The sequence below is a fragment of the Sitophilus oryzae genome, unplaced genomic scaffold (genome assembly GCF_002938485.1).
Source record: "Sitophilus oryzae breed Bouriz unplaced genomic scaffold, Soryzae_2.0 scaffold_1385_pilon_pilon, whole genome shotgun sequence".
NCBI classification, from domain to species: domain Eukaryota; kingdom Metazoa; phylum Arthropoda; class Insecta; order Coleoptera; family Curculionidae; genus Sitophilus; species Sitophilus oryzae.
This window is the reverse complement of record NW_022146043.1, coordinates 843,909-871,624: the sequence shown is the minus strand read 5'-3', so window position 1 is coordinate 871,624 and position 27,716 is coordinate 843,909. Positions and strand designations below refer to the sequence as shown.

General features: G+C 33.6%; 1 protein-coding gene across 1 annotated transcript in view; it reads left to right on the top strand.

The window, feature by feature from the left end:
* LOC115875402 (zinc finger protein ZIC 4-like) overlaps window positions 1-27,289 on the top strand; it is a 63,533-nt gene extending 36,244 nt beyond the window's left edge. Inside the window, exon 2 of the mRNA XM_030890847.1 lies at window positions 26,606-27,289. Coding sequence (XP_030746707.1) covers window positions 26,606-27,042 — 437 coding nt within the window. The 3' untranslated portion in view covers window positions 27,043-27,289. The remainder of the gene's footprint in view (window positions 1-26,605) is intronic.
* The last annotated feature ends 427 nt before the right edge of the window (window positions 27,290-27,716 follow it).

Genomic DNA, 27,716 nt, shown 5'->3' with positions numbered 1-27,716 from the left:
ATATTAGAATATTTTTTATTTAAAAACCGGTGAGTTTTCCGGAAAAACTCTTAACCACGTATATTTTATTTTGTTGTTTTACATATTTTAAGATTTTTTAAAAATGTATACAGGATGTTTCATAAAATATGACCATTGAGTAATCTCGATTCTGCTTAAACTGCTTGACGTTTAAAGCTGATTTTTGGCAAACGGATGGGCTGTGGGGTGTAGAGGTTCGGTAAGGAGGGGTTTCTCGAATCTCAAATTCCAAGAGGGTGAAAACGCCCCTCAAATATTACAATATTTGTTATTTAAAAAACGGTTAGTCTTTCGGGAAAACGCTTGGACACGCATAATTTATTTTGTTTTTTTTACATATTTTGCAAAGTTTAAAAAAATCATACAGGGTGTTCCAAAAAGTTGGGTAATTGATTAACCACAATTCTGCTTAAACTGCTTGACGTAAAAAGCTTATTTTTGGCAAGTTATATAATAATATAGCCATATTGTTTTTCTCATGCTCATCAAAGTGAGGAAATTTTATCCAGTTTGTATGTTAATGGAAATTCTTGCTTTGCTTTATCATCACCATTACAAATGATTAATTCTACGCGAACGAAGTCGCGGGTACACGCTAGTTTTATATATAAAATTATATGAGGACTGATATCGATCGATATTTTCCAGGCAGTTTGGTTAGCGTCGTTTTTTTTAATAACAAAAAAGTTTAAAATAAAGAAGAGACATAAACAGATCCATGATCAATCCAAATGTCACTAAAATCGTCCAGTCCAGATGGCACTAAAACAATTTCTCGGTAGTACCGGGTTTCCGACAATCGATATCACGTATATTAAGCCTAGAATAATATTGGTTCGGATCGAGTTACCGAAGAAGGTTAGTGCCCAGCTAGAAGATTGACAGCTGTCAAGAAGGAGGGGCTGGTAAAACACATGAAACGCAGACTTGGGATCGATTTATTTACTTGTGGGATTTCTTTGTCAAATTAAAAATTACCAACTACTTAGTATTTAATGAAGAAATTGATATCTTGATTTTGAATGTTCTTATAGAAAGAAACCTTGTGAAAATGTTTTTATTTAATAATAAACACAATTATAGTTCAATTCGAAAAAGGGCAATATTGATCTATTTTTAAATATACAGGGTGGTCCGAACTGTATTCCGGAAACTTCGGCAGCATAATCTGCAGATAAAAATAAGTAAAAAAAGTTCGTATAAATGTATGTCCTAAAATGCTTAGTTTCGAAGATACAGGGTGTAGACATTTCATTTTTATTTCAATTTTTTCGAAATAATTTCTGAAGTAACGTCAATATTTGGATGAAAATTGGTTTTTGGGAGTTTTTTGTTACAAAACGATATAAATTATATATCACTGTAATCAGAAAACTTCAATCTATTTCCATATTGTAACAGAATTTTAAATTATGTCTATTTTCGAGAAAATTTAGTCCAAACATAAAGAATATTTTGTTGATGTTTGTCCATCAAAACCTTAAAAATAAAGAAGTTGTCTAAAAATGTGCTACAATACGGATATAGTATAATCCTTTATCTTTAATTTCCTTCTTCATTTGTGTAAAAATACCTAGTCAGTTTTACATAAAACGTTAAATGCCGAACGCTTATTTTGCTACTTTTTCGGATTAGTCAAATGGACTCTTAATAATAAAATTTCCTAAAAATTATAAAACTTACTTCCAAAAATGTTTGTACTTAATTTATCAAAATTAAATTTAAACAAACATTAAAATTCTTTTAAATGGTAGTTTTTTTGATACAAACAAATTTACAACTACTTAAAACAAATTCCAAAAATTTCAAAACCGCAGGAATTACTGAAGCGTGACGTGATCATCCTTATAAACAGAGATGTCTATCTGTACACGGGGTCTAGACGGAAACGACACTAATGTCTTCTCGTTTATATATACGAAAGTGTAGAATTACAAGGAATTTGGAAGAACGAACCCTGTTTCGGGGTTCCGCGCGGCTCCTTGGGTTACGTGATGCTCAATGATGATACGGTCGGATTGGTTTTTGAAAACGTTCGCTATCGATGGCCATCTACCGTCAAAATTAATACTTAATATCGTGTAAGTTAAGCGAATGAAGCGATTCAAGTATATTATTTATTGACTGGTTTATCTTTATGGCATTTTTTGGTAAATCCTTTTTATGCGTTGAAGAAATAAATGGACACTAGTACAAACAAATTATCGCTTGGATGCAAACTGTCCTGAACAGAACCACATGGCAAAGGATTGGAGGAGTACATGACTACATGTGCATTGTGCATTGTAGAATGGAAAATATTTCTGCCTAGAATACAGTTGAGAATTTAACTAAGGAAATTCTTTTTTTTCGGAAATTTGGTCTTTCCTCAAATACTCCAGCTTCTGTTCCGTCAGCACTAATTAATAAAATTAAAATAAAAATTAAATTATATTATATGTATATTTTACATAATTTATTATTAAATATTATTACTATTAGTTATTATTGCTATTAGTCCAACCTACAGAGCAATTTCAAATAAAAAAATGGTATTTAAGGTAATTACAAACAGCCTAATTTTAAAAGGTTTTTTTTTCTAACCTAACCTAACATCCTGTAACTATGTATTTCCGTACCCACGTTTATAGGAACTTTTTTCATATTTTTTTTATGAGGAATCAATAAGTAGGTACTTATTTAAAACTTTCGCAAGTTAATGATAATAATGTTTTTAAAGGTTGCTATTAGACTCATCAAGGAGGCCGAAATCTAACCTAATCTAACCTAACCTTGCCGAAATCGACAAAATATTAAGAGACAATTTTTAATTGGCATTACAATGCTTACATTATTTCGCTAATAAGAGAAAAAAGTCAGTGGCGTACATGCTTTTTTCAGAAAAATATTTCAGTGATAACCCATATGCACGTCCCTGGTGAATATGACGACACTTTTTTAGCTTTAAAATATGTAGCATTTATAGTAACTTTTACTCCCAAAATTTCATTGGATACGCTAAAAGTACGTGGAAAAAAATGACAATAAATCGAAAAAATATTAAGACTTTAACACCCTGTAGATACGAAACAAAAAATCGGACCTTACAAGAGATGGCACATGTTTTTTGAAACACCTTGTATATATATATGTTGTTAACCATTATGATGTATATTATTATTACATTAAATAATACACATGGCTGTTTTTTTACAGAAGATGAGCGCTAATAAAAACACTAGGGAGATATAAAATTTTAATTATGCTTATATAAAATTTTCAACTTAATACCATAACACCTCCCCTAACTCCAGACCGTATTAACAACAAAACAAACTGACGTCTGGTCAAACATTCAAACTACTCTCGAGGCTATTGTTCCAGAAACAGTGCGCCGTACTCTACCTGCACGTTATTAACTTAATTAAAAAATAACGAGAATACAAAGAAAACAATAAAAAAACTAAAACCACGAAAGAACAGAAACAAAAGAACGATTCACGTGCAACAATAAAACAAATGAATTGCGCGACGCGCGATTAATAATGCCGCTGCCCAGGCCGACTGCGATTTGTCCGGCCGTCACGGCCTTCCCGATCGCCCGGAGATGGATGGCTCTAAGATCGCTCGCGAGTCGCGAGTGTCTTTTGTTTTTATTGCGACACGTCACGGTTGGCCGACTGTCAAAATTATTCGTGTTTTAAAATATTGACAGTCCTTTGCCATAATTACGCAATTCAAATCGTTAATATAATTTTTATACCGTATGCTCGAAAAAAATAACGACATCAAGATAGCTTGGAAATGACTATCGATGATATTTTTCATATTATTTTATCTACACATAAAATGATAACGATCTCTATTTTCTCATTTCTAGATGATATTTAAACAAAGCGATCACAACGATTGATAAATTCTAGAATTTGCACACTGTTATACACTTAAATGAACATTAATTACACTTACAGTAATACCGTTACATAAAGTAATGTTTGTAATTGAAAATTAAAAACTAGATCATATTTTTTAAATATCAGACTAAAAAAATACCTACTATAAGCAAAACTAGCCAAAAGGTGATTTAAGACTGAAGATATTACTATGAAAATAAAATATACCTACTACCCTTGTTTGAGTAATTGCCAGGGTTGGCATGATTTAAATCATGATTTAAATCGTGATTTAAATCAAATGATTTTTTTAATTTTAATCTTGTGATTTAAATCAAAAATAAATATTTATTGAAACTTTATAATAAATTTAAAAAATTAAGTGTAAATGTTATAAAAATGTGTCCTAGAAAACTATAAAAAATATTTCTATAACAGATATAACAGATAATAAATAGATAATAAATCGAAACAAGGGACAATATCATATTTTCATATTTTACTTTTTCCATTGAACTTCTAACGGAAGATACAGATTAACACAGGAAGAATTGAATGTTTTCAAATTCTCAACCAGAACTCTACGTGATGCGTTAGATCACGAGAATGAAATGAAGCTGCCAAAAAGCAATCGCATTCATTGTTTTGCACACATATGTATGTATTTTACAGACGGACTGCGATCAAAACTAATTAACTAATGTGCTGGCAAATTTACTTACTTACTTACTTACAAACAGCTGGCAAATTGCACATTAATGGAAAGCAGAGCCATTAAGGTTATTGGTGGGGCAGCTCATTATTACCATACCATACTGTATTTTATCTTAGTTATTGAAAAATAATGGAGTACTTATGGAAAAAAGTCAATCATAATCCAATCTAGAATGCCACTTGATCTAAAGAAGAAAATATTCGACCAATGTTTACTACCAGTCATGACCTACGCATGCGAAACCTGGATACTTAAAACGGACATAATAAGGAAACTGCAGGTCGCACAACGCTCAATGGAACGGAATATGCTAAGAATAACCAAGAAAGACCGCAAAATAATAGAGTGGATACGACAAAAGACCCAGGAATAGATATCATCCACAGAATCAAATTCCTCAAGTGGCAATGGGCGGGACACATGACAAGAAGAACGGAACAGATGGACTACAAAAATTACAGTATGGTACCCACGCTTAATTAAGAGACCTAGAAGAAAACTAAACCTGAGTTGGAATCATTAGGGATAATTTGGGCCCGCATAGTCAGCAATAGACAACAATGGACCCAACTACAGGTGATGGAGACTCACTGAAAATTCATCATAACTGGAAATGGTTGAATAAACTGAAATGAGAATGATGATGATCATGAATGAACATATTTTAAAAACCTTACAATGTTACTAACTGTTAGGATGGATACCCCGTTACATCTATACTAATATATCAAATCCTTAAGTGACTGACATACTGATTAATCACGATCCTGCTCGAACCACTCAACGTAAGAAGCTCAGTTTTGGCATACAGGTTGATTCTAGGGTGTAGAGGTTCGATAAGAAGGGATTTTTCGAAATTCCAGTTCCAAGGGGGTGAAACCACCCCTCAAATATTACAATATTTTTTATTTAAAAAACGGTCAAGTTTCCGAAAAAACGCTTAAACACGTATATTTTACATATTTTAAGTTTTTTTACATATTTTAAGATTTTTTAAAAATGTATACAGGGTGTTTCGAAAAATCTGATCATTGATTAATCACGATCCTGCTTAAAGTGCTTGACGTAAAAAGCTGATTTTTGAAAAACAGATTGACTTTAGGGTGTAGAGGTTCGATAAAAAGGGATTTTTCGAAACTCGAATTCTAAGGGGGTGAAACTATCCCTCAAATATTAAAATATTTTTTATTTAAAAACCGGTGAGTTTTTCGGAAAAACTCTTAAACACGTATATTTTATTTTGTTGTTTTGGTTTTGGATATTTTAAGATTTTTTATAAATTTATACAGGGTGTTTCATAAAATATGACCATTGAGTAATCACGATTCTGCTTAAACTGCTTGACGTTTAAAGTTGATTTATGGCAAACGGATTGACTGTGGGTGTAGAGGTTCGATAAGGAGGGGTTTCTCGAATCTCAAATTACAAGAGGGTGAAAACGCCCCTCAAATATTACAATATTTGTTATTTATAAAACGGTTAGTCTTTCGGGAAAACGCTTGGACAAGCATAATTTATTTGGTTTTTTTTGACATATTTTGAAATTTTTTAAAAAATCATAGAGGGTGTTCCAAAAAGTTGGGTAATTTCTTAACCACGATTCTGCTTAAACTGCTTAAACGTAAAAAGTTTATTTTCCGCAAACGGATTTTTCGAAAGTCAAATTTCAACGAGATGAAACTACCCCTCAAATATTACCAAGTTATATAATAATATCGCCATACTGTTTTTTCTTATGCTGACATAAATGTGAGAAAATTTTATCCAGTTTGTATGTTAATGGAAATTCTTGCTTTGCTTTATCATCACCATTACAAATGATTAATTCGACGCGAACGAAGTCACTGGTACACGAACGTATAATTCAACTACTGTCTTCCATAACAGAGTTATTACGACTGTTTTTTTTTTATTAGAGAAAGAGATGTAACATTCCAAAATCGATAAAACAATTCCAACAGCAGAAATAAAAGAAAAATCAACTATCCCCAGTAAGTTATCGCTATCCCCTTTCGACAATGCGAATAAATACAAAACGGCCAACTGAAGATAAAGCCAACAAGCGACGGCAGAAATATCGAGAAAGTCGGGAAATATTTATCGATAAAAAACTGGGCATTTGTAACGTCTAACTGAAAAGGACAAACCTGTCGTTTTGCTGCTGAGAGAAAGATCTGATCGGAAGATAAATTCTCTAGCGATTCCTTTTTAAAATATATATGTTGTTTAGACACACGGCCGGTATACGAAAAAGGCAAAAAATATATCCAGATAGGGAACGTATCTCGTTGAAACTTCTTTTTACTTTATTCTTTTATTTTTTGTGATGTTAAACATGAGTTCTTTGCCAATTCAGTATCTGATTTTTTACATCCTAGAATAATATGTCATATAAATAGACTCTATTACATGAAGAAGTGGTTCATATCACTTCTTCTATTCAAACTTCTATAGGGTGGTCCAAAAAATAGTGAGTGGATCGGGATGATATATTTTAAATGGAACACTCTGTATATTATTGTATTTTTGGCTTTCTTTCAGATGACTTTACATAATCCTAAGATATGAGTAAATATATTTCGATAGTTTCAGAGATATTAATAAATAAATAAAAAATATATATTTTTCAGCCTTTCTGAAAAAAATATTAAAAATACAAGAACTGTCCCGAAATCAAAACTATATCAGATATTTACTTTAGATGGTTTGTACTTAATTTGCTATAAATGTAGTAATCGTAAACCACACAGGATGTTCAAAATTCTACGCCAAACTTACTCTAAAATATAAAATAATTTTTCTTCGTTTTTTTTTTTAAATGGAACACCCTGTATATTATTTTTTTATAAGATGGAGATTTAAAAAATGAACATTTTTTGTATTTAAAGTATTTCAGAATGTTTAATCGTTTCGCAGATACACGAAGTATTATTTCATAGGACTCTTTCAACGATAAAATACGAGAGAAAAATCACTGGATGGCTTTGATAAAAAATTACTGTGGAAAATGCCATATGAAATGTAAAACCACGAATCGGTATATCTTCTATCTATATATCTATTTTTTTTTGTTTTATAGGTACTTATCATTGAATAAGAAGACTAAGGAAGGAGCATAATGCTATCCATGTATTCATGCATGGTGGGTGGAAAAAGCGCCATAAAAGCACTCTAGGGTGGGGATCCTTGACAGTTCTGTTTGACGATTCATTTGACACATTTGAATTTGATTTGAAATTTTGTGGATTTGTCACTCTTTACAGAGCTTATTTTATGTTATTTATTATTTATTCTACTACTGATAGTTGTATAAAGGTAGTAAATCTAGATGGAAATTGTGGCAGAACTTAAATTAACAGTGACACCATCAGCGATTTATCGAAAAAAGACTCTAAAATAGTTGGTTGTGTAGCGTGCGGTAGATCTCGGCAAAAAAATTGAGTGAAATAATGGAACAACTTTTCGCTAGTAAGTGACTATATAATATACATACGTGTAGTAAACCGATCATTTATGAAATTCACTCTAAATTAACTAAATTTTATATATTTTTCTTGCATTTTAGCTTTTATTTATTACTTGTCAAAGATTAGATGTCAAAGAATTTTAGATACGTTAATTTGACTTCTTACCTGCTTCAGTAGTAGCGTATCGGATGTTTGTGGTAATAAATACTTATTGTAACTTATCTATTTTTATTAGAATTATATATTTTTATAACAATTTTAATAACTACCAACATTTATTCACAACGTAAAATAAAACAAGAAATTATTGAGTCTACCCCACGTCTACCCTACATCATAGTTTTACATTTTTTAAATAAAATTAGAACGACACTGATAAACCGGAATTTAAGTCGGCCATATTTGAGGCCCATCGCGGTGTACCTAAGATTTTTGATATGCTCCTTCCTTAGTCTTCTTATTCAAAGGTACTTATTCAATTAATTTTACGTGAAAAAAGAAACATCCCCGACAAACGCGGTTAGCTATCTCGAGACAAGATCACCAGAATTTACCTGTATTAAAACTTCTTTTACCGTGGCAAAAGAAAAAAGAACGAAGTAACCCCGAACGAACGGAACCCCGAAAAACAAAACAAAACATCCTCTGTAACCCGATCCTTAGCGTTTAAATATCTCCTCCTCTTTGGTATCCAACAATAGCCTCTCTCTTCCACCGAAAAAAAAAGAAAGAAGAGAAAAACACGCATACAGTATCTCACATTGGCCTCTCTAATAATCCGGCAGCCGTTTTTTCATCCCGTCTAAGTAGGCCACGCCAATAAATACAGATATATCGCGAACAACAGACGGTCGCCTGTCAACGCCGTCGCCGCGCCGCCATGAGCAGATTGTCAAATGTTTATTGTCACTCGCTAGACTTAGGGGGATTAAACGATTCGCTTTTTTTTCGTCGATCTTCTTTCTTTTTGCTATATGCTGCTAGATAAAGGGGAGGGGGGTATAATGACAGATTAGTGCTTCGATAAAGCGGTAATCGCTTTATAGCGGGGTACGGTGGGGTGCGGGACGTGGAAACAGTAACATCTGCGCCGGTAGACGCCATTTTAGTTAGTGTGTTGAATGGGAAAGGGATGGTTTAAGCGATCCTAATAAGGTTATGAAGGGAGATTATATGTCGGAGTTTTATTGGGTATAGGTGAGTGCCCCCAAGCCGGGAAATCAGATTATGTGCGCATATAAACAATAGTGCAGAAGGTCTCACTGCAGCGAATATATTATGTAAATTATAGTTAAAAATAAGGCACTGTTGTCTTTACATTGGTTAAAGTAACAAAAAAGAACAAATGGCAATCGTATACGCTTAAGTTATGTTTGTCATTTTCATGCTATCTACAGGGTGATTCTTAGCCTATATACGCATAAAGTTGGAAAATTATTGCTGATGACAAATAATGACTAAAAATGAAAAAAAGAGTTAATAAAACATTTTTATTTACGGAGATAACAAACTATTTGAAATAAAAACAAAAAACGTAAATTCCATTAAATTGAATGTGCACTAAATATTTTTATTTACGGAGATAACAAACTATTTGAAATAATAACAAAAAACGTAAATTCTATTAAATTAAATGGGCATTTACTGATAAAGTTGATACATTTTTGTGAAAAAAAACTCCAATTATTTCAGAATCTAAAAATATTTTACTAACTTTTTTTTTCATTATTAGTCATTATTTGTCATCAGCAATATTTTAGGTTAAGAATCACCCGGTATATAGGGCGAGATACAGAGTGTTTCAAAAAACATGTGCCATCTCTCGTGGGGAGATTACTCACGTAAAAATAATATTTATTTTTTATATCACCATAGGTCCGATTCTGCTTTGTTTCGTAGCTACAAGACGTTAAAGCACAGTTTAAAGAATATACATATATATTTATATTCTTTAAACTGTGGTTAAAGTCTTGATCTTTTTTCGATTTATTATAATTTTCTTCCAAGTACTTTTAGCGATTCGAATGAAGTTTTGAGGGCAAAAGTTACTATAAGTGCGTCATATTTTAATGTTAAAAGAGTAGCGACATATTCACCAGAAACATGCATATGGATTATCAATGGAATATTTTTTTCTAAAAAAAGCTTTCTTTTTTCTCTTGTTAGCGAAATAATGTAATCCATTTAATGCCGATTAAAAGTTGTCTCTTGATATTTTGTAGATTTCGGCTTCCTTGATGAGATAAACGCAATTTTATTAATTTGCCTTAACAGCAACCTTTAAAATTTTCTATTGTGTATTTTCTACGTGGATGTTTCTGAAACATCGATGTATCGCACTCCATTTCTCACGCATATTTAGCAAATTTAGGACACCTTTTTACAATTTGGAGCCCTTCATATTAAGATAACAGAAACAATTTTCATAATAAAACTACCGTGGTGTTCTTAGCGCAGTGAAAGCAATGAAAAAAAGCGCATTTTCACTGTATTTCTTGCAGTTAAAATAGGTGCATTCTCGGATCGCGAGTAGCCGCCTCGGGAGTATCGCGTTTCCTGGAGGCCCCGAAACCCGACCCCACCTGGCTCCTTGCTCTTTTGTGCCCCGTCGGACGGACGTGGAGCTCCCAGATAGAATCGCCCGATAAGCGAAGACGTTCGTTGCGCGGATTTGCGTGGGAGATCGCTCGCAAACGAGGCCTCGCTGAATTTTTAGTATTACTTTTCAATTAGACGCAGTCTATAGTTAAATTTAAAAAAAACTATTTTTATTACTCATTTTGTTACCAACCTGCCAATTTACTTAATATTCCTTTTCTTAATTTGAAACCAGTGGTGGTTCCTAAATTTGATGCTTCTTCTGAAAGAGAAAAACAAAATAAATTTTATCATCCTTTCATTAACTCTGTTATTCCAAAAACGATTTGTCAAAGATTTAAAATTTATACAGAAAATCTTTATCGAATTCTCAAAAGTGGCTCACCCCTATAACTTTTTTATTTTTTTAGATATACAAATGAAATTTGGTATATTAGTATATGACATAAATTAGGAATGATTGACGTATTCAATTATTTGGTCACTTCATGTTTCACCGGAAATTACTACAACTTTTGATTTTTAAAGGGCACCCTCGGTATTTTTTTGCTTTATTTGATAGAAACTGACACTCCGAATAGAATAACATATCATATATCAAGTTTTGAAATTCTCACTTAAAAAGAAATTGTATTTTAAATTTCAATCTAGAGTGCCATGGCTGTGGTGAAAATACTAATTTTTAATCAAGGAGCCTTGGAAAAGTAGATTTGATCGTGTAATGTTTTTAGCGTCTCGTCCTTGCCGGTTGAAAGATGATCAAATCTTATTTTTAATAATATCTCAATTTTTTCAAATGGAACGAAAGTGGCTCATTAGGATATTTGGAAAAAGCATTTTTTGACGAATAGTTTGGTACCACACTCTTGGTATATCGAGTCAAATTGTGGTTATGAACCGTAAGTTACAATTTCAAATAAGCCATATGCGAAAATGTCAAAAGTTGACATATGATATGTCATTCTATTCAGTCATTTTCTATCGAATACTCGTAAAGTAAAAAAATACCGAGGGTGCCATTTAAAAATCAAGTTGTAGTCGTGACCGAAAACAATTGAATACGTCAATCAATCCTAATTTATGTGATATACTGACATACCAAATCTAATTTGTATATATAAATAAATATAAAAGTTATAGGGGTACGCCACTTTTGAGACGCACCCGGTATATCTGGGGTTAAAGCCTGGTTAAAGTCAAAGTGTTCTTAGATAGCATAGACACTTGGACGCTGTTTGGATCCTGCCAACTGATTTAAAATACGATCCAAGGGGCGTCCAAGAGAAACTCGCGCGGTCTCCAGGCGTATTTGATCCTAGTACACTTTGTCCGTGTCAAGCAGGCTTTAAGGTTTAAATCTATCTATTATCTTCTGAACAAATCTCTATTATTATGTGATGAAAATACGTAACGTACCAGTTCCCCGCGTGTTGTCATCCTTCACCAGATTTAGGCTAGACGCACAGTGAAAGAGCAACACAGTTTTTGACTAAACCTATTTTTATGTGACGACTCAATGCAAATAAACTGGTCACGGGTTTTAAGACAGGTTTAGGTTCATTTAGTCACAGTTAGGCTGATCGGCGGCTGCCGATAGAATAGCAGAACAAAAAACGAGGAATAGTCAATCAGCCTTAAGTGCAATCAACTCAGTAACCATCAATTCGAAGTTGGTTAAAGAATGCCTAGAGAAGCTGAACAAATTAGGCAAAGAAAATAAAGCCCTCCTAATCTGGGTACCAGCACACCAAGGAATAGAAGGTAATGAAAATGCAAACGATTTAGCTAGAAAAGCACCGAACACTCCACTAACTGGACCAGAACCGTTCTGCTTCTCAAGTAGAAACTAACTTAAAGCAAAACTCAAGAATCTGAAAGACTCCCTCCTGGAATGGGAATTCTCCAACGGTCTAAGAGACTTGGAGAAATTTTTCAGGACTTGCGACCGCAAAAATCAAAGATTTTCCTTGATTTAAGTAAGAACAATCTTCGGATTGTCAAGGGTTTTTTAAAACGACGCTGTTACCTCAATGAACACCTTAGAAGATTGACGCTAATAGAAAATGACAATTGCAGATTCGGGGAAATGGTGAACATCAGCACATCGAAGATAGAGAACCGACCTCTGTAAAACCGTCTCAGATACTGGCTTTTGTCAAAGTCCTGAGACGGAATGATGAGTATAACACAAGAAAGAGGGACACAATAGATCTATAGCGTCGCGGTGATTAACTTCCCCCACTCATACAATCTACAATCTATACAATGATGGTTTCATACGTTTAAGAAGATATTTGACAGATCTTCCACGCAGCTTCTTGTTAATCTAATATGCATACTTATAACATGTAAACAAACAAAATCCGTAAAGTTAAAAATACCATACCTTCTTGAGTATATTATTTAAATTATCCAGTTCCGTTTCTGCCACCCTATCTCCTTCTAACATCTCCCCTCCTTTCCAATTCTTCTCTATTTTTTCTTTAATCCGACCCCAGATCTAAATATGCAGCTATTTATCACGCATTCATCGCAGTGACAAGCACCGTATATAATATATTTTATTTAGGTTTTATTCTTTGCGCCTTTTGTCGTTGGCTGCCTCTGTTCGAGCACTACTGCCATTCTGCCGGCCAATTGTCACTTTCGAAAGAAAAGTAAATATAAATAAATAGTCTTCTAAGAGTTTTAGCGCTGAAGATTTAATAATTCAGGACCGGAACAATAAAATTTAAATTAATACACTAAAAAATGTATTAAAAACATAAAAACTATCTGTTAGCATTAAATAATATTATGTCAGACTGTATCGTAAAACATTTCTTTACATACTTGATTTAAGGGTCCATTTCACTAGTTGGGAAAAGTAGCAAAATACGCGTTCGGCATTTAACGTTTTATGTAAAACTGGCTAGGTATTTTTACACAAACGAAGAAGGAAATTAAAGATATATCCGTATTGTAGCACACTTTTAGACAGCTTCTTATTTTTAAGATTTTGATGGTCAAACATCAACAAAATATTCCTTATGTTTGGACTAAATTTTCGAAAATAAAGACATAATTTAAAATCCTGTTACAATACGGAAATAGATTGAAGTTTTGTGATTACAGTGATATACAATTTATATGGTTTTGTAATAAATTGCTCGCTATTTTATGGCAAATGCTGAAGCTCTGCAAACCTTAATCAAAGCACGTGTGTTTGAAATTTTGGGCGTGGCTTAACATGACAGGATCGGGCTAAGCCTTAAGCGGCGTTTACACGATACAAGTTTTGCTTGCGCAAATACTTGATGGCAAGTACTTGCAATTGAACATTTTAAAATTGTATGTTTACACTAGTCAAGTTATTGCGCAAGAACTATGGATACCACAGAGATTATTAAATATGGCGTAAATATTTAATGTCGTACGTTAAGTACATATGTAATGATTTGCGTACTTTGTAAGAAAAATCAAAAAGCAAGAGTATGGGTAAAACCATGGATAAATCTAAGGAAAAATTATTTATTCCAAAATGTTTTCAGAGACAGCATCTCTCATATTTTGATTTCTATAGTGTACAATAAGGTGTACACTTCAACGTTCACAAATATTGGTGCTTTTTGGAAATTTAACAACCTCATAATTTGGTCGTCAGACAACCAGCTTGGTGTCATTTTTTCGGGCAACTGCTACTGCAAGAACTTGACAATGTGTTTACATCTCAAATTTTCGCTCTGCAAGTCCTAGCGTGCAAGAAAAGTAGATCGTCGATCAACTTTACTTGCAAAGTAATTTTTCTTGTACAATCAGTTGAGCAATTACTTGAAACACAGTTCCCATTAAGCAAGTATTTGCAATCAAGTTCTTGCGCAAGCAAAACTTGCATCGTGTAAACGTAGCTTTAGGCGTCAAATTCAATCTGAGAGAGTTTTGCTAAGCAACATTAAATCCGTTTTTTTTTGTTCCACCTTTTTGATGGCTGATTTTTTTTTATTGATGGATCGGCGATGACTGGATAAAATTCGTATTCTTCTTTTTGGGTATAGTTGTTAATCTTCTGCGGTTTCAGCTGTTATAAGTCAATTTTAGCCGATTATTTTCTACAAGGGTGTGTTAACTCGACGGAAAATAGACCGTTAAATTATGATTCTTTGCTTTATCCATCGATTTTTTTCATATTTGTATAGTTTTAAGTTTTGGACTCAGACAAATAATGTAAATAAACAAAAGTTGCCTAAGTATACTATATACATATCCAGTTTGTAACATAGTACCATTGGGTACTATTTTTACAAACTAGATGTAAACAGAAAAATGCTCTAAAATATCTACGTTGTATATCTACGTTTATCTATTAAATAATGATTCTAGTAGTTCTCATTAATTAATATTAAAAATTATTTCGATAAACTTCTTTATCAAAATATTTATAATTCTTTTTTTTTATTTACTGATAAAATGTATATTTGTTTCTGCATTAAAAATTCATAAAAACATAATTCAGAATTCAAAAATCACAAAAATATTACTTTTTGCCACGTGATTGATAATATAAAAAAGTCATTTTAACGCCTAGGCGTAAAAGTAAAGCACCTTTACGCCTAAGCCCAAAAGTACGAAAATATATTATTAAACTTAACCAAAGTTTCTAAATATACAGGGTGGTCCGAACTGTATTCCAGAAGTGTCTAGCCCTAGCTGTCAACTATTAAGCTTGACCAATCAGGTTGGTTAGCGTGGTTACATGGAGGTGTTAATTCATTTGTATTTGTCAAAAACTCTAACGTGATTGGTCGGGCTTAATAGTTGCCTGCTAGGGCTAGACACAAGTCTGTATTCCGGAAACTTCGGCAGCATATTCTGCACATAAAAATAAGTAAAAAAGTTCGTATAAATGTATGTTCTAAAATGCTTAGTTTCTGAGATACAGGGTATAGAAGTTTCATTTTTATTTCGATTTTTTTCCAAATAATTTCTGAACAAAACTATCATTGTCAACATTTGGATGAAAATTGGTGTCTGTGAGTTTTTTGATATGAGAAATTTGATTTTGATGTCAATATGAGTGAGATTTGTAGAGGGCGCCACCTACATATTTTTAACTGGTTTGAAAAGTAATAACTTCGTCTGTACCTGTATAAAACTACTGAGTAAAGAATATACATTTACGATGTTTTTTACGTAAAAAAGGTCTATTGGTAAAAATCGCTACGGGTTATGGTTCTCGAGATATTTGGAATCGAAATTATCAATACCTGTCATCATTGACGTAAATTAAACATGTTTAGTATTAGGCTGAAACCATAATTTTGAAATGTTTGTGTGCCAAAAGTTCCAAAGAAACTGTTTTATCATCAGTTTTTCGCAGACAAATTTATGATTAATTTAAAAAAATTAAAATTTCTCAAATTACATCGCACGAATTCTAAAATCGTTCAAACTAAGCTTTTTCACAAAAAAAAATAACTAGAAATAAATTCTAAGAAAACGAAAAAAGGACTTTAATCCTATCTACGACAAAGCAGGAACATCCCCACGAGAGATGGTACATGTTTTTTGAAACATCCTGTATAAGATTGTCTTCATTTTTGCCGTATTTTCAAACTTAGTTGAAGTCAGAAAGTGTGAGACAATATACCACATCTTGCGTAACACTGAATAAGAGAACCGTTTCTCTAGGCCCCTTTAACTGACACCAGGTAAATCTCCACTAAACCGAAAGAAATAAATAAGGATCCGATTTGACTCGGTCGCCGAACGTCAAAAAGCAGGCCCACTTCACAGAAAAAACTGTAGTAAATTCTTTTTTATTGTATTTTTGTCGGGTAGGGAATACCGCAAGAGAGCTCAGCGTCCAGCTTTTTTTCCTTTCTATTGTCTAGTATTCACGGATTTTGCGAAGCATCAGTCCCGCCAAATACGAGAATATAATGTCCATTTGAGAAGAGGAAGGTCAGTCAGATGTCTTCTTAGATCATCGAAATTAACATGGATACATTTATTAACATTAATTTACGCTGTAGTTGTCAATTTGCCATAGTCTTCTTCTTTCAAATAGAAAACTGTTATGTCGAGTTTCCATTGTCTTATTTATTTTCTTATTTATATCGTGTAATCAAAAAAAATATCGTTAAAGGCGGCAGAGGCTAATCTGGACGGGGCCTACTTTGTTTACGCGGAATTCGAACCGTGGTCCCCGGCCATATCATGGCCTGCCGACTTGGCAAGTCTAAATCGACTATTACTCACGAGATATCCGATCTCATCCGGCCTCGAACCGGCGTAAATGAGCAGTGTGTGTCAATAGATTTTACACTTTTGCCTTTTTTGGACAACAGCACGATACACAGTTTCGAACCGATCACCCTTCCATCCACTAGCATCGTCTTACGTCGCTTAACTTCGGTGTTCTAATGGGAACCGGTGTTTTGACGTAGCCTGGTCGTTGCCCTGCAGAGGAATGACAATCCATAATAATTTTGTAGAGGTTAATATCTAGACGTCATTTTCTGGAAGAATTTAATCTAGACATCATTTACTAAAAATTGACAGAAAACTACTCAAAAATTAACACTAATTATAGAAAGATTCTGTATTCGATATTCTAGAATACAGGTCATGCAATGGAAAATGGAATGGCCCATGGGAGTTACACTTAGAGATAAAATACCCAATCATACTATACGAAATCGAACAGGAGTAAGAGATGCGGTGATATCTGTCTTACATCTTAAATGGAATTGGGCAGGACATGTGGCTAAGATAACATATGGAGGATGGATAAAGAGACTTGTGAAATGGAGACCAAGACACGAGGTCTATAGAAGCCGAGAACGACCTCTTAGTCGATGAACAGATGATATTAAGAGAGTGGCTGGAAAATGGATTCAAGTGGTACAAAATAGAAAGAAATGGCTAGAGTTAAGGGAGGCTTTTGTTCAGAAGTGGACGGAAGACTAAATGATGATGATGATGATGATAGAAAGATTAAGAAAGGATAGAACTGTGGACTTGGAAGCTTGCGATGGGAATTGTCAGCGTCGTATTGAGTTTTCTGATTTCAACTACAATTGCATAAAGATCCTTTTGAGGTTTCAACAACATGTCTAGAATTCCGAGTAAAATTCTAAGATGAATACAAGGTTACTGAATCTTATCAATTACAAAAACTGTATTGCGACACTTATAGAATGTAGAATCTATGGGATGGGGGTTTATCACTTCGACCTTACAGATCTATTGTGCTCCCCTTTCTTGAGTTATAACGCATCATAAATAAGATTAGATCTCCATCTTCGATATCAGCTGTACCATACCTACTTCACGGCACAAATGGTTGTCGTCTCGGCGAACTCAGTGATAAGGTGTTTTGGCGTTTCCCCATTTTTCCCACAGAATCTGCATTCGCCGTTGTTTCTTAGCTTCAATTTACTGAGGTGTTTGTTGAGGAGCCAGTGTCCTGTTAAAAAAACCGTAATAGTAAGTTCTGAAAAATTTCTTCGAATATCTAGACCGTTGGAGGATTCCCATTCCAGGTTACGAATGAAATCATCCAGGTTCATGAGCTTTAAGTTTTTTTTTCATAACAAGGGGCCGTCCTCTACCGGAAAAACTGCGACCTGTGAGGCCTATTGTGTTTGTCCCCTTTCTATATCTGCACCCATTCTCCTATCCCTGTGCCCTGCACTAGCTTATGCAAGTCCTTGATATATTTATCGCAGAGTCTGCACCAAAGACTTCCTTGATACAGGTTGAGCTTGTTCAGGTAACACTTGAGAGCCATGTGTTCTGTCAATAGGCCTGTTGTAATCCGCACTTTTTTCCTGCTCAGCATTAGCACTTCTTTTGCGGTTTTAGAGCTAGATCCTTGGATAAAAGCCTTGCTGTGTCCCTGTCTGTTTCTCTAATGGACATTCTGCTTTTCCCTGATCCAGAGTTTTAGTGCACTACGGGCCATACATTTGGGTATTCCCAGTACTGGCTCTGGACCAAGATAGGTTGAGCTTTAAGTTGGTTTCCACTAGAGAAGCTGAACGATTCTGGTTCAGATAGTGGAGGGTTTGCTTCTTTTCTGGATAGATCGTATGCTTTTTCATTGCCTTCTATATTTGGTGGGTTGGCACCCAGAGTAGGAGGACTTTATTGTTTTTGTCTAATTTGTTCAGCTTTTCAAGGCATCCTTGACCAACTTTGAATTGATAGTTACTGAGTTGATCGTTTTTAATGCTGCCTGACATTGAATAAGATGGTTATTTCTTGTTTCTGATAGTTCCTATGTAAGATAAGTTGTACACATCTTTCGACAGTGTAGATTTTTAGCCCCTTGGTTGGGAATATTTAGTTTTCGGCCCAAATACTCCTGTCCGTGTTCCATCTTCTATATTGAAACATTTTTAGACTATGTTGTACATCTTATCGTATCGGCTTGCCTTAAAAAGACATGTCATGGTCTACAATGTGAGCAAATTTCAAAACTGATGATAGAATTTTTAATATGTGGAGTTAAACACACAAGAATTTGAGTTAACTAAATTGCTCAAACTTGATATATGATAAAATCGAATCAATACGACACAAAAAGTGACGTTTGCATTCTTAAGCCAGCCGCAATATAGACAGGAATTCGAATGAAGCCCGCGTGTAAACGAACCCTGGAAAGTGAATCTGCTTTATTTTCGTCGGTGGCACGCACGTCGTTCGAAAATAAACAAAAACCGAAAATCGCTTTATTAAATCACGCAACACCTCAGACACGCACTTTTAGACTTCGAGACCATCCATCCATCTTGGAATTCTATACATTTTAAATAAAGAATAAGTCATATATTATATATAAGATTAATTTACATATTTATTATTTCATTCGATAGTCAAACAGCTTTAAGAGCGATCAAACTCAGTAGCGATCAATTCTAAGTTAGAGGTCAGTTTTGGTCATCATTTTTTTTGGAAGTTATTTACGTTATTGTTCAATATGACAAGGCGGCTTTGGTGATTATTGTGGACTATATACTACTGTGATACTACTATGAACTGCCCATCATGTTCGACGTTGGGCAAATGCTTGGCAGAAGGGTTAGAGGTCGCGAAACAGTACAAACTTCATTAAATGAACTTCGCTTGGTCCTTAAAGAATGGAAACACAATGCAATATGATATGCAGCCTCAATGACAGTATGAACGGACGTATATAGGGCAGTTATAACAGCCAAAGACAGCCATACAAAGTATTATCTAGGGTATATTTTACAATTTTTTTCTGTTTGTATACTTGAGTAGGGTAAACCACCCAGTTATTGGACACTTAAGATATTTTTTGTTTTAATTTGCTCATAGAAAATTTACCATTGATTTTATCTGCGCAGCATTTGCAGAAATGGAAAGGTATTTCTTTTCTTTTATCACTTCTCTGTTTTATTTAGCGAATTTAGTGTTCCTTTTTGAATAAAAATGTAAAATTTAAACAAGTTTAACACTATAAATTGTAAATATATTGAATTATAACGCATCAGCTCTTAATAAAAGATAGATGGACCTTCGCACCGGTATATAAAAAGACCTAACTTCGCATTTAATAGCTGGCATTGTAGCGTTTGACAGATCTATTTTGCGGATCCGTTCAGCAAACAAGAAGGAATACGACGACAAAGAACGCGAGAGGCTAACAGGGCGATAGAGGGAGAGAAGAGGCACGAAATCGAGCGAAAAGAGAATAAAATCGTCAAGAGGGCCAACCTGCAGCCACCTCTTTCACGGCCGAACGGCAACACACAACCGAAAATATATCGAGGCAATAAATAACAATAAATCAAAAATAAATAAAAATGACAATGAGGCAATAAATCACGTTTACGGCCGGAATATTTAACCTCCGGCCAAGTGCCCGTCCTCGGGCCCGATTCCACGTCGTATTTCGCACAAAAGGAACGATCCGCAAGCACAAGGCCGATTCCACACTCGCGACTGTCGTAAACTGCACCGTTTCGTATAGGCCGGAGGTGCAGAAGAATAGATGCGGGCAGGGGCGGATCTAGACTATTATTTTGGGAGGTTCAAAGTCGCAAGAAATAGGTTTTTGGACCAAAATTACAATACTATCGACTTATCAAAAAGACTCGTACTAGAAAATTGGAATTTGTTAAGGTCAGTGAACCAATTAACGCCATATTAAAGTTTCATGAAAAAATATATTCGAGTTGCTGTTGGCGCTATTAAGAACACCTTGTCCCAAATAACGCCAATTGTAATTTCGATGAAGAAAACATACCAGAAGTCAAAGCGCTCTAATAATTATATTATTTCATGTTTAACACTATAAATTGTAAATATATTGAATTATAACGCATCAGCTCTTAATAAAAGATAGATGGACCTTCGCACCGGTATAAAAAAGACCTAACTTCGCATTTAATAGCTGCATTGTACCGTTTGACAGATCTATTTTGCGGATCCGTTCAGCAAACAAGAAGGAATACGACGACAAAGAACGCGAGAGGCTAACAGGGCGATAGAGGGAGAGAGGAGGCACGAAATCGAGCGAAAAGAGAATAAAATCGTCAAGAGGGCCAACCTGCAGCGACCCTTTTCACGGCCGAACGGCAACACACAACCGAAAATATATCGAGGCAATAAATAACAATAAATCAAAAATAAATAAAAATGACAATGAGGCAATAAATCACGTTTACGCCGGAATATTTAACCTCCGGCCAAGTGCCCGTCCGGGCCCGATTCCACGTCGTATTTCGCACAAAAAGGAACGATCCGCAAAAACAAAGGCCGATTCCACACTCGCGACTGTCGTAAACTGCACCGTTTCGGATAGGCCGGAGGCGCAGAAGAATAGATGCGGGCAGAGGCGGATCTAGACTATTATTTTGGGAGGTTCAAAGTCGCAAGAAATAGGTTTTTGGACCAAAATTACAATACTATCGACTTATCAAAAAAGACTCGTACTAGAACATTGGAATTTGTTAAGGTCAGTGAACCAATTAACGCCATATTAAAGTTTCATGAAAAAAATATATTCGGTTGCTGTTGGCGCTATTAAGAACACCTTGTCCCAAATAACGCCAATTGTAATTTCGATGAAGAAAACATTCCAGAAGTCTATAATTTTTTTAAAACACACCATACATCTGTAAGGTCGCGGTGATTAAGATCTATACAATATTCTTTATCAACAATATGTTCAGCAAAGCCAAGATTTATCCGGTCTACCGTATCTTATCTGAGCTAAATGTTCTTTAAATCTAGTTAATATTAATCTTCTAGTTTGCCTAACATATTTTTGATTACAATCTTTACAAGAAATTTCATAAATACCCGATCTTTCCAGTAGATGTGTTTTATCCTTTGGATTACCTAATAATTGGTGTAATTTATTATTAGCACTATATACAAGTTTATAATTGACATTCTTAAAAATTCCTTTTAGACCACGGGATAATTCTCTATCAAACAATATTGAAAAATATTTTGACGTATCTTTCTCCACTTCAAAAGTCGAATTTTCAGAAATCAAAAACTTATACCTACGTTTTCTAATTATTTTATCAACTATTGAAGGAGAATATCCATTACACTCAGCTACATTCCTAATGTAATCTCTTTCTATTGAATATCAATATTGTCATATACTGAATTATACTACCAGTTATTCCACTTATACCGTATGATCGAATAAAAACGGCGTCAGCCATGGCTATGAAATGAAGATCGCTGTCATTTTATGTGTAAATTTGTATGGGAAATGTCATCGATCGTCATTTCCCAGCCAACTGGCCGCGGTTTTTTTTCGATCATACGGTACTTTACTATATTTTTACTGCGATACTTTACTATATTGTTTTGTCATGATTATACTTTCTAAATACTTATGTAATTTTTTTTGGAGTATAATAGTCTACTAATTACTAATAGTAATAGAATGGCAGATTAAATCACAATATGTGCCATTCTATTACACTATTAAAAAATTATCAAAATTATCATCTGCTGACACTAAATCATAAAAATTAAAATATCTTGGAAATCTTTGTTTAAAAGTAGGCAACCTTATTATGTAGTATTTTTGAAGAGATATTAATTTTCCATTGAATAGCGGAATAATATACTGGGTGTTTCATTTCAAATAAAATAATTACTTGCTTTTAAATGTAACCAAAGTTGAATATTAATTTTGTCTCACCCGCTATAACTTTTTGGGTCCAGTTTCAATTTGAGTTAAATTATAATGGTTATTTTAACGCCATATTAGATCCAAGTAAAGTCCAATTTAGCTAGCTTTTATTGAAATTTAAAAATTGTTCTTCATTTTTGTTGAATGTTAAAAATATGCCAAAAAACCTTTCATTTTAGTCATATATACTTATTAATTGAACCTCACCTTTATTTTTTCTCCTAGAATCCAAAAATCAATTAATATATAGGGTATTCGATTACAAAAACTTTGATGTGTAACTTTTTTGGGAACACCCTGTAGAACTCTATAAATGCTCTAAATGAAACTACACATGCTTACAAAACTTCACTTCAATACAAACTGTCGTTCTCCTTGGAGAGTCCACGTCGTATGAGAGGCGCCACCCTGTATAATAATATATAATATAATATTATAATACACATAATATATAATAATGTATATTTAATTTGTTTTTCTAATGTAAATCTATAATACTGACATTTTTTCTTCGTTTACTTAAATATGTAAAAATCAATAAAAGCAAATGTAACCAAACAATGTAGAAAATAACAAATGTACTTAAAAGAAATCAAAACACAGCTAAAACATTTTTTACATACAAGCTAAGTCGATTGAAAATTAATATTTTCGGTGGATTGTAAATGATTGATATTGTTGAATCAGACATATATATTTTCTTTTATTTTTAAGCGCTTACCAATGCAAATTAAAATACCCAGGTCACAAACAAATTATTTTATTAAGGTATGAAAGGTGCGAGAGTAAAAATTAAGACATAGGTAATAAACTTAGCAGACTTGAAAGATACTTGTTTCTTTTTGGGTCCATCCTAAAGGGTCAAATGTAACTTTTTTATCCCTTTTTTTCGTCCATTCCAACCGCCTACGTATGATGGAATGTGGGACCAAATCGTTTGGGTTCGAGATCGCATATACCTATGGTTCCCAAGCCCATCATTCATGGACAGCGTTTTGGATGGCCCCATATATGAACGATGCGATTTTTAATAAAACAAAACTAACTAATAATATTAATGTATGTATCTTTTTTTTTATGTTGATTAAAATATTTCGACTCTTTATTTTAAATGCCAGTAAAAGAGCGAAAATATATTCTGAATTTAATTCAACACGTAATTTAAGTTTTGATTAACTAATTCTTTGTACTCATTTTAAATTCAATCATTGTGAATGTTTGTATATTCGTTAGCAGCAAAATAATTTAGGTACAAATTATTTTTGCCAATTTATAATTAGGTAATACTTATTTATCTGATAACATCTGGCTAGTAATTAGGAAGTTATAATGAATATTAATTTACAACTTATATAATTGACTGGACATAAATGTCAACAGCGACAAAATAAAAATAATTTATACTATTTAATTGTTGTCGTAATTTTTCATTCGAAGAAGGAACAGATGTTTTTCTGATAAAATAATTTTATTTTAACCTTTAAATATTCTATTGTTAATATTGTTGATTTGAAAAGTTTATTTTTATTCAAATACGTTGTTATTATCAGTTATTAGCAAGATTCTCATTAATCTTGATCTTGCTAATAAGTACTCTTGGTCCTGGACTTTTTGGAAGACTCTCTCAAGTCTTGCACCTTCTGATTTTTACCGAAGGTATTTTCTACGTAGAAAATCATTACATAAATAGCTTTTTTGATTAATCTAATTCAAATGAAACTTTAAAAAAGAAACATTATTTGTCTGACTTTTTTTATTTTTTAATATACAGGGCGGTCCAAATTGTATTCGGGAAACTTTGGCAACATATTCTGCAGATGAAAATAAGTAAAAATGTTTGTATAATAGAGGAGATACAGGGTGTAGAAGCTACATTTTTATTTCGGTTTTTTCTAAATCATTTCTGAACTAGAATCAATATTTGGGTGAAAATTGATGTCTAGGTGTTTTTTGATATGACCCTAGACATTTCTAAAATACCGTATGAAATGAAAATGTATAACGGCTATGAAATGACAATCGTTGTCATTTTATATGTAAATTTATTTAGGAAATCATCGATCGTCATTTCGCCGTTTTTTTGGGATCATACGGTGTCGGTTGTTACAATTTTATTTTTTAATACCATCTCGTTGTATGTGTACCTATAAACATATACAAAAAGTATACATATTACCATTTCCAGAAATAGGAAATAAATGTTTAAATACTTTTATACCGGGTGCGTTTCAAAATTAGTTCACCTCCATAAATTTTTATAGAAAAAAAATCGAGAGTTGGTATGTTAGTATATGACATAAATTAGGATTGATTGACGTATTCAATTGTTTTCGGTCACTTCTTGTTTAACCGGAAATGACTACAACTTTTGATTTTTAAATGGCACCCTAGGATTTTTCTTAGTTTATTCTAGAAAATGACACTCTTAATAGAATAATGACATATGTCAACTTTTGACATTTTCGAATATGGTTTATTTGAAATTACAACATGCGATTCATAACGACAATTTGTCTCGAAATACCAAGCGTATGGTACCAAATTACACCTTTTCATTGGAAAAAATTGAGATATGAGCCAGGACAAAACATTCAAAATATTCGACGATCAAATCTATTTTTCCAAGTTTCTTTGATTAAAAATTAGTATTTTTAACACAACCAGTGGTACTCTAGATTGAACCTTAAAATACAATTTTGTCTCGAAAGTTGACATATTGCCATTGTTGTTGTGATATATGTCATTCTATTCAGAGTGTCATTTTCTATCGAATAAAGTAAAAAAATACCGAGGGTACCATTTAAAAATCAAAAATTGTAATCATTTCCGGTGAAACTGGAATGGCGGAAAAGAATTGAAAATGGCAATCATTCCTAATTTATGTCATATACTAACATACCAAATCTAGTATTTTTTATCTGAAAAAATAAAAAAGTTATAGGAGTGAGGCATTTTTAAAACGCACCCGGTATACAGGGTGAGTCTTAAATAAATGCAAATATTTTCAGGGCTGGTAGATCTCCATAAAAGAAACATATTTTCTGTTTACCGTTTTTCAAATAAGGCCAAAATAACCGAGACTTTGAAAATAAAATAAAATGATTTTTTGCTTAAATTTTGAGAACCACTGGATCTTTTCTGGATTTTATTTCTTTTAAATTTAATCTACTATACAGGGTGGTCCGAACTGTATTCCGGAAACTTCGGCAGTATATTCTGCAGATAAAAATAAGTAAAAAAGTTCGTATAAATGTATGTCCTAAAATACTTAGTTTCGGAGATACAGGGTGTAGAAGTTCCATTTTTATTTCGATTTTTTCTAAATAATTTTTGAAGTAACGTCAATATTTGGATGAAAATTGGTGTTCGGGAGTTTTGTGACACGACAAATTTGATTTTCTCATGTCCAAAAACTCCCAGACACCAATTTTCATCCAAATATTGACGTTACTTAAATTATTTGGAAAAAAATCGAAATAAAAATGAAACTTCTACACCCTGTAACTTTTTTACTTGTTTTAATCTGGAAAATATGCTGCCGAAGTTTCCGGAATACAGTTCGGACCACCCTGTATATATTTTGCCATATTATGAATATATTATGTCTTTTAACTAAACATTTCCAAAAGTTCCAAATTTTATATCTATATGGTTTTTAAAAAGAATGCATATTTTGTATTATAATAGTGGACAATAAAAGTATTACTATAACTTATTTTCCAAGTTTACACATTACTAAATCCTTTTTTCCTTGTTATTACAGGCGAGAAACCCTTCAAGTGCGAATTCGAGGGCTGCGACCGACGCTTTGCCAACAGCTCCGACCGGAAGAAGCACTCGCACGTCCACACCTCCGACAAGCCCTACAACTGTCGCGTCGCGGGTTGCGACAAGTCCTACACACACCCCTCCTCACTCAGGAAGCACATGAAGGTGCACGGGATGAGCGGGAGGTCACCTCCTCACTACGACTCCGATGGTGAGGAGAGCAACACTTCCAGTGCGGGTTCCATCTCGGTGGCCGTGAGTCCGCACGTGCAGAACTCTGGTGGGCTGCAAGTGCCTGGAGCGACCTCGATCAGTGACTGGTACACGGGGTGTCAGCCTCCGGGACCCAACAGTCATACGGAACATTTGAGTGGGCTGGGGGGTCCGTTTAGTGGGTTGCATCATCACACGGGGGCGGCCACGGCGTATTAGGGTTTAAGTGATGTTGAGGATTATTGTCCAGTTGAAATGTTATACACGTTGAAATAAATAAGTCTTTGTGGAGATAACAGAGCGGATAGAACTGTTATTTGAAGAATAACAGGTTTCTTACAGTTGGGGGTTGGAATCTTAAAATTGATCTTATCTCAATCTTTAAATCACTGTTTTACCACAATACACCAAAACACTTTACTTTTATACTTGTCGCGCGTTTTGCTAACTAAGTTTTGCATCATCAGCAGATGATTAAAATTTACCGTCTAGTTCTAATCATCTGCTGATGATGCTAACATAGTTAGCGAAATGCGAGTCCAGTGCAAAAGTAAAGTATTTTGGTGCATTGTGGTGAACTATTTTGTTGTTGTAAGACCAAAGGCTCCAACCCACAACTGTAATTTTAAAAATAAACAGAAAAACTCAAAGAAGAAATTAAACTAATGTTAGTAGATAATTCTATAAGTCTAAAACAAAAACGACACTTCTAAGGTTTTTCGAATAACAGTTACTCTCAAAACTCGTTGTTTATTTATATGTTTGTTAAATTTCGTTGCACACTATCCCAACTTGTTATAATCCACTGTTATTTTTATACCTGTTATTTTTTAAAGTACCAAAACAACAGTTACAACTGTTATTTCTAAATAACAGCTCTAAAATATCAAAAA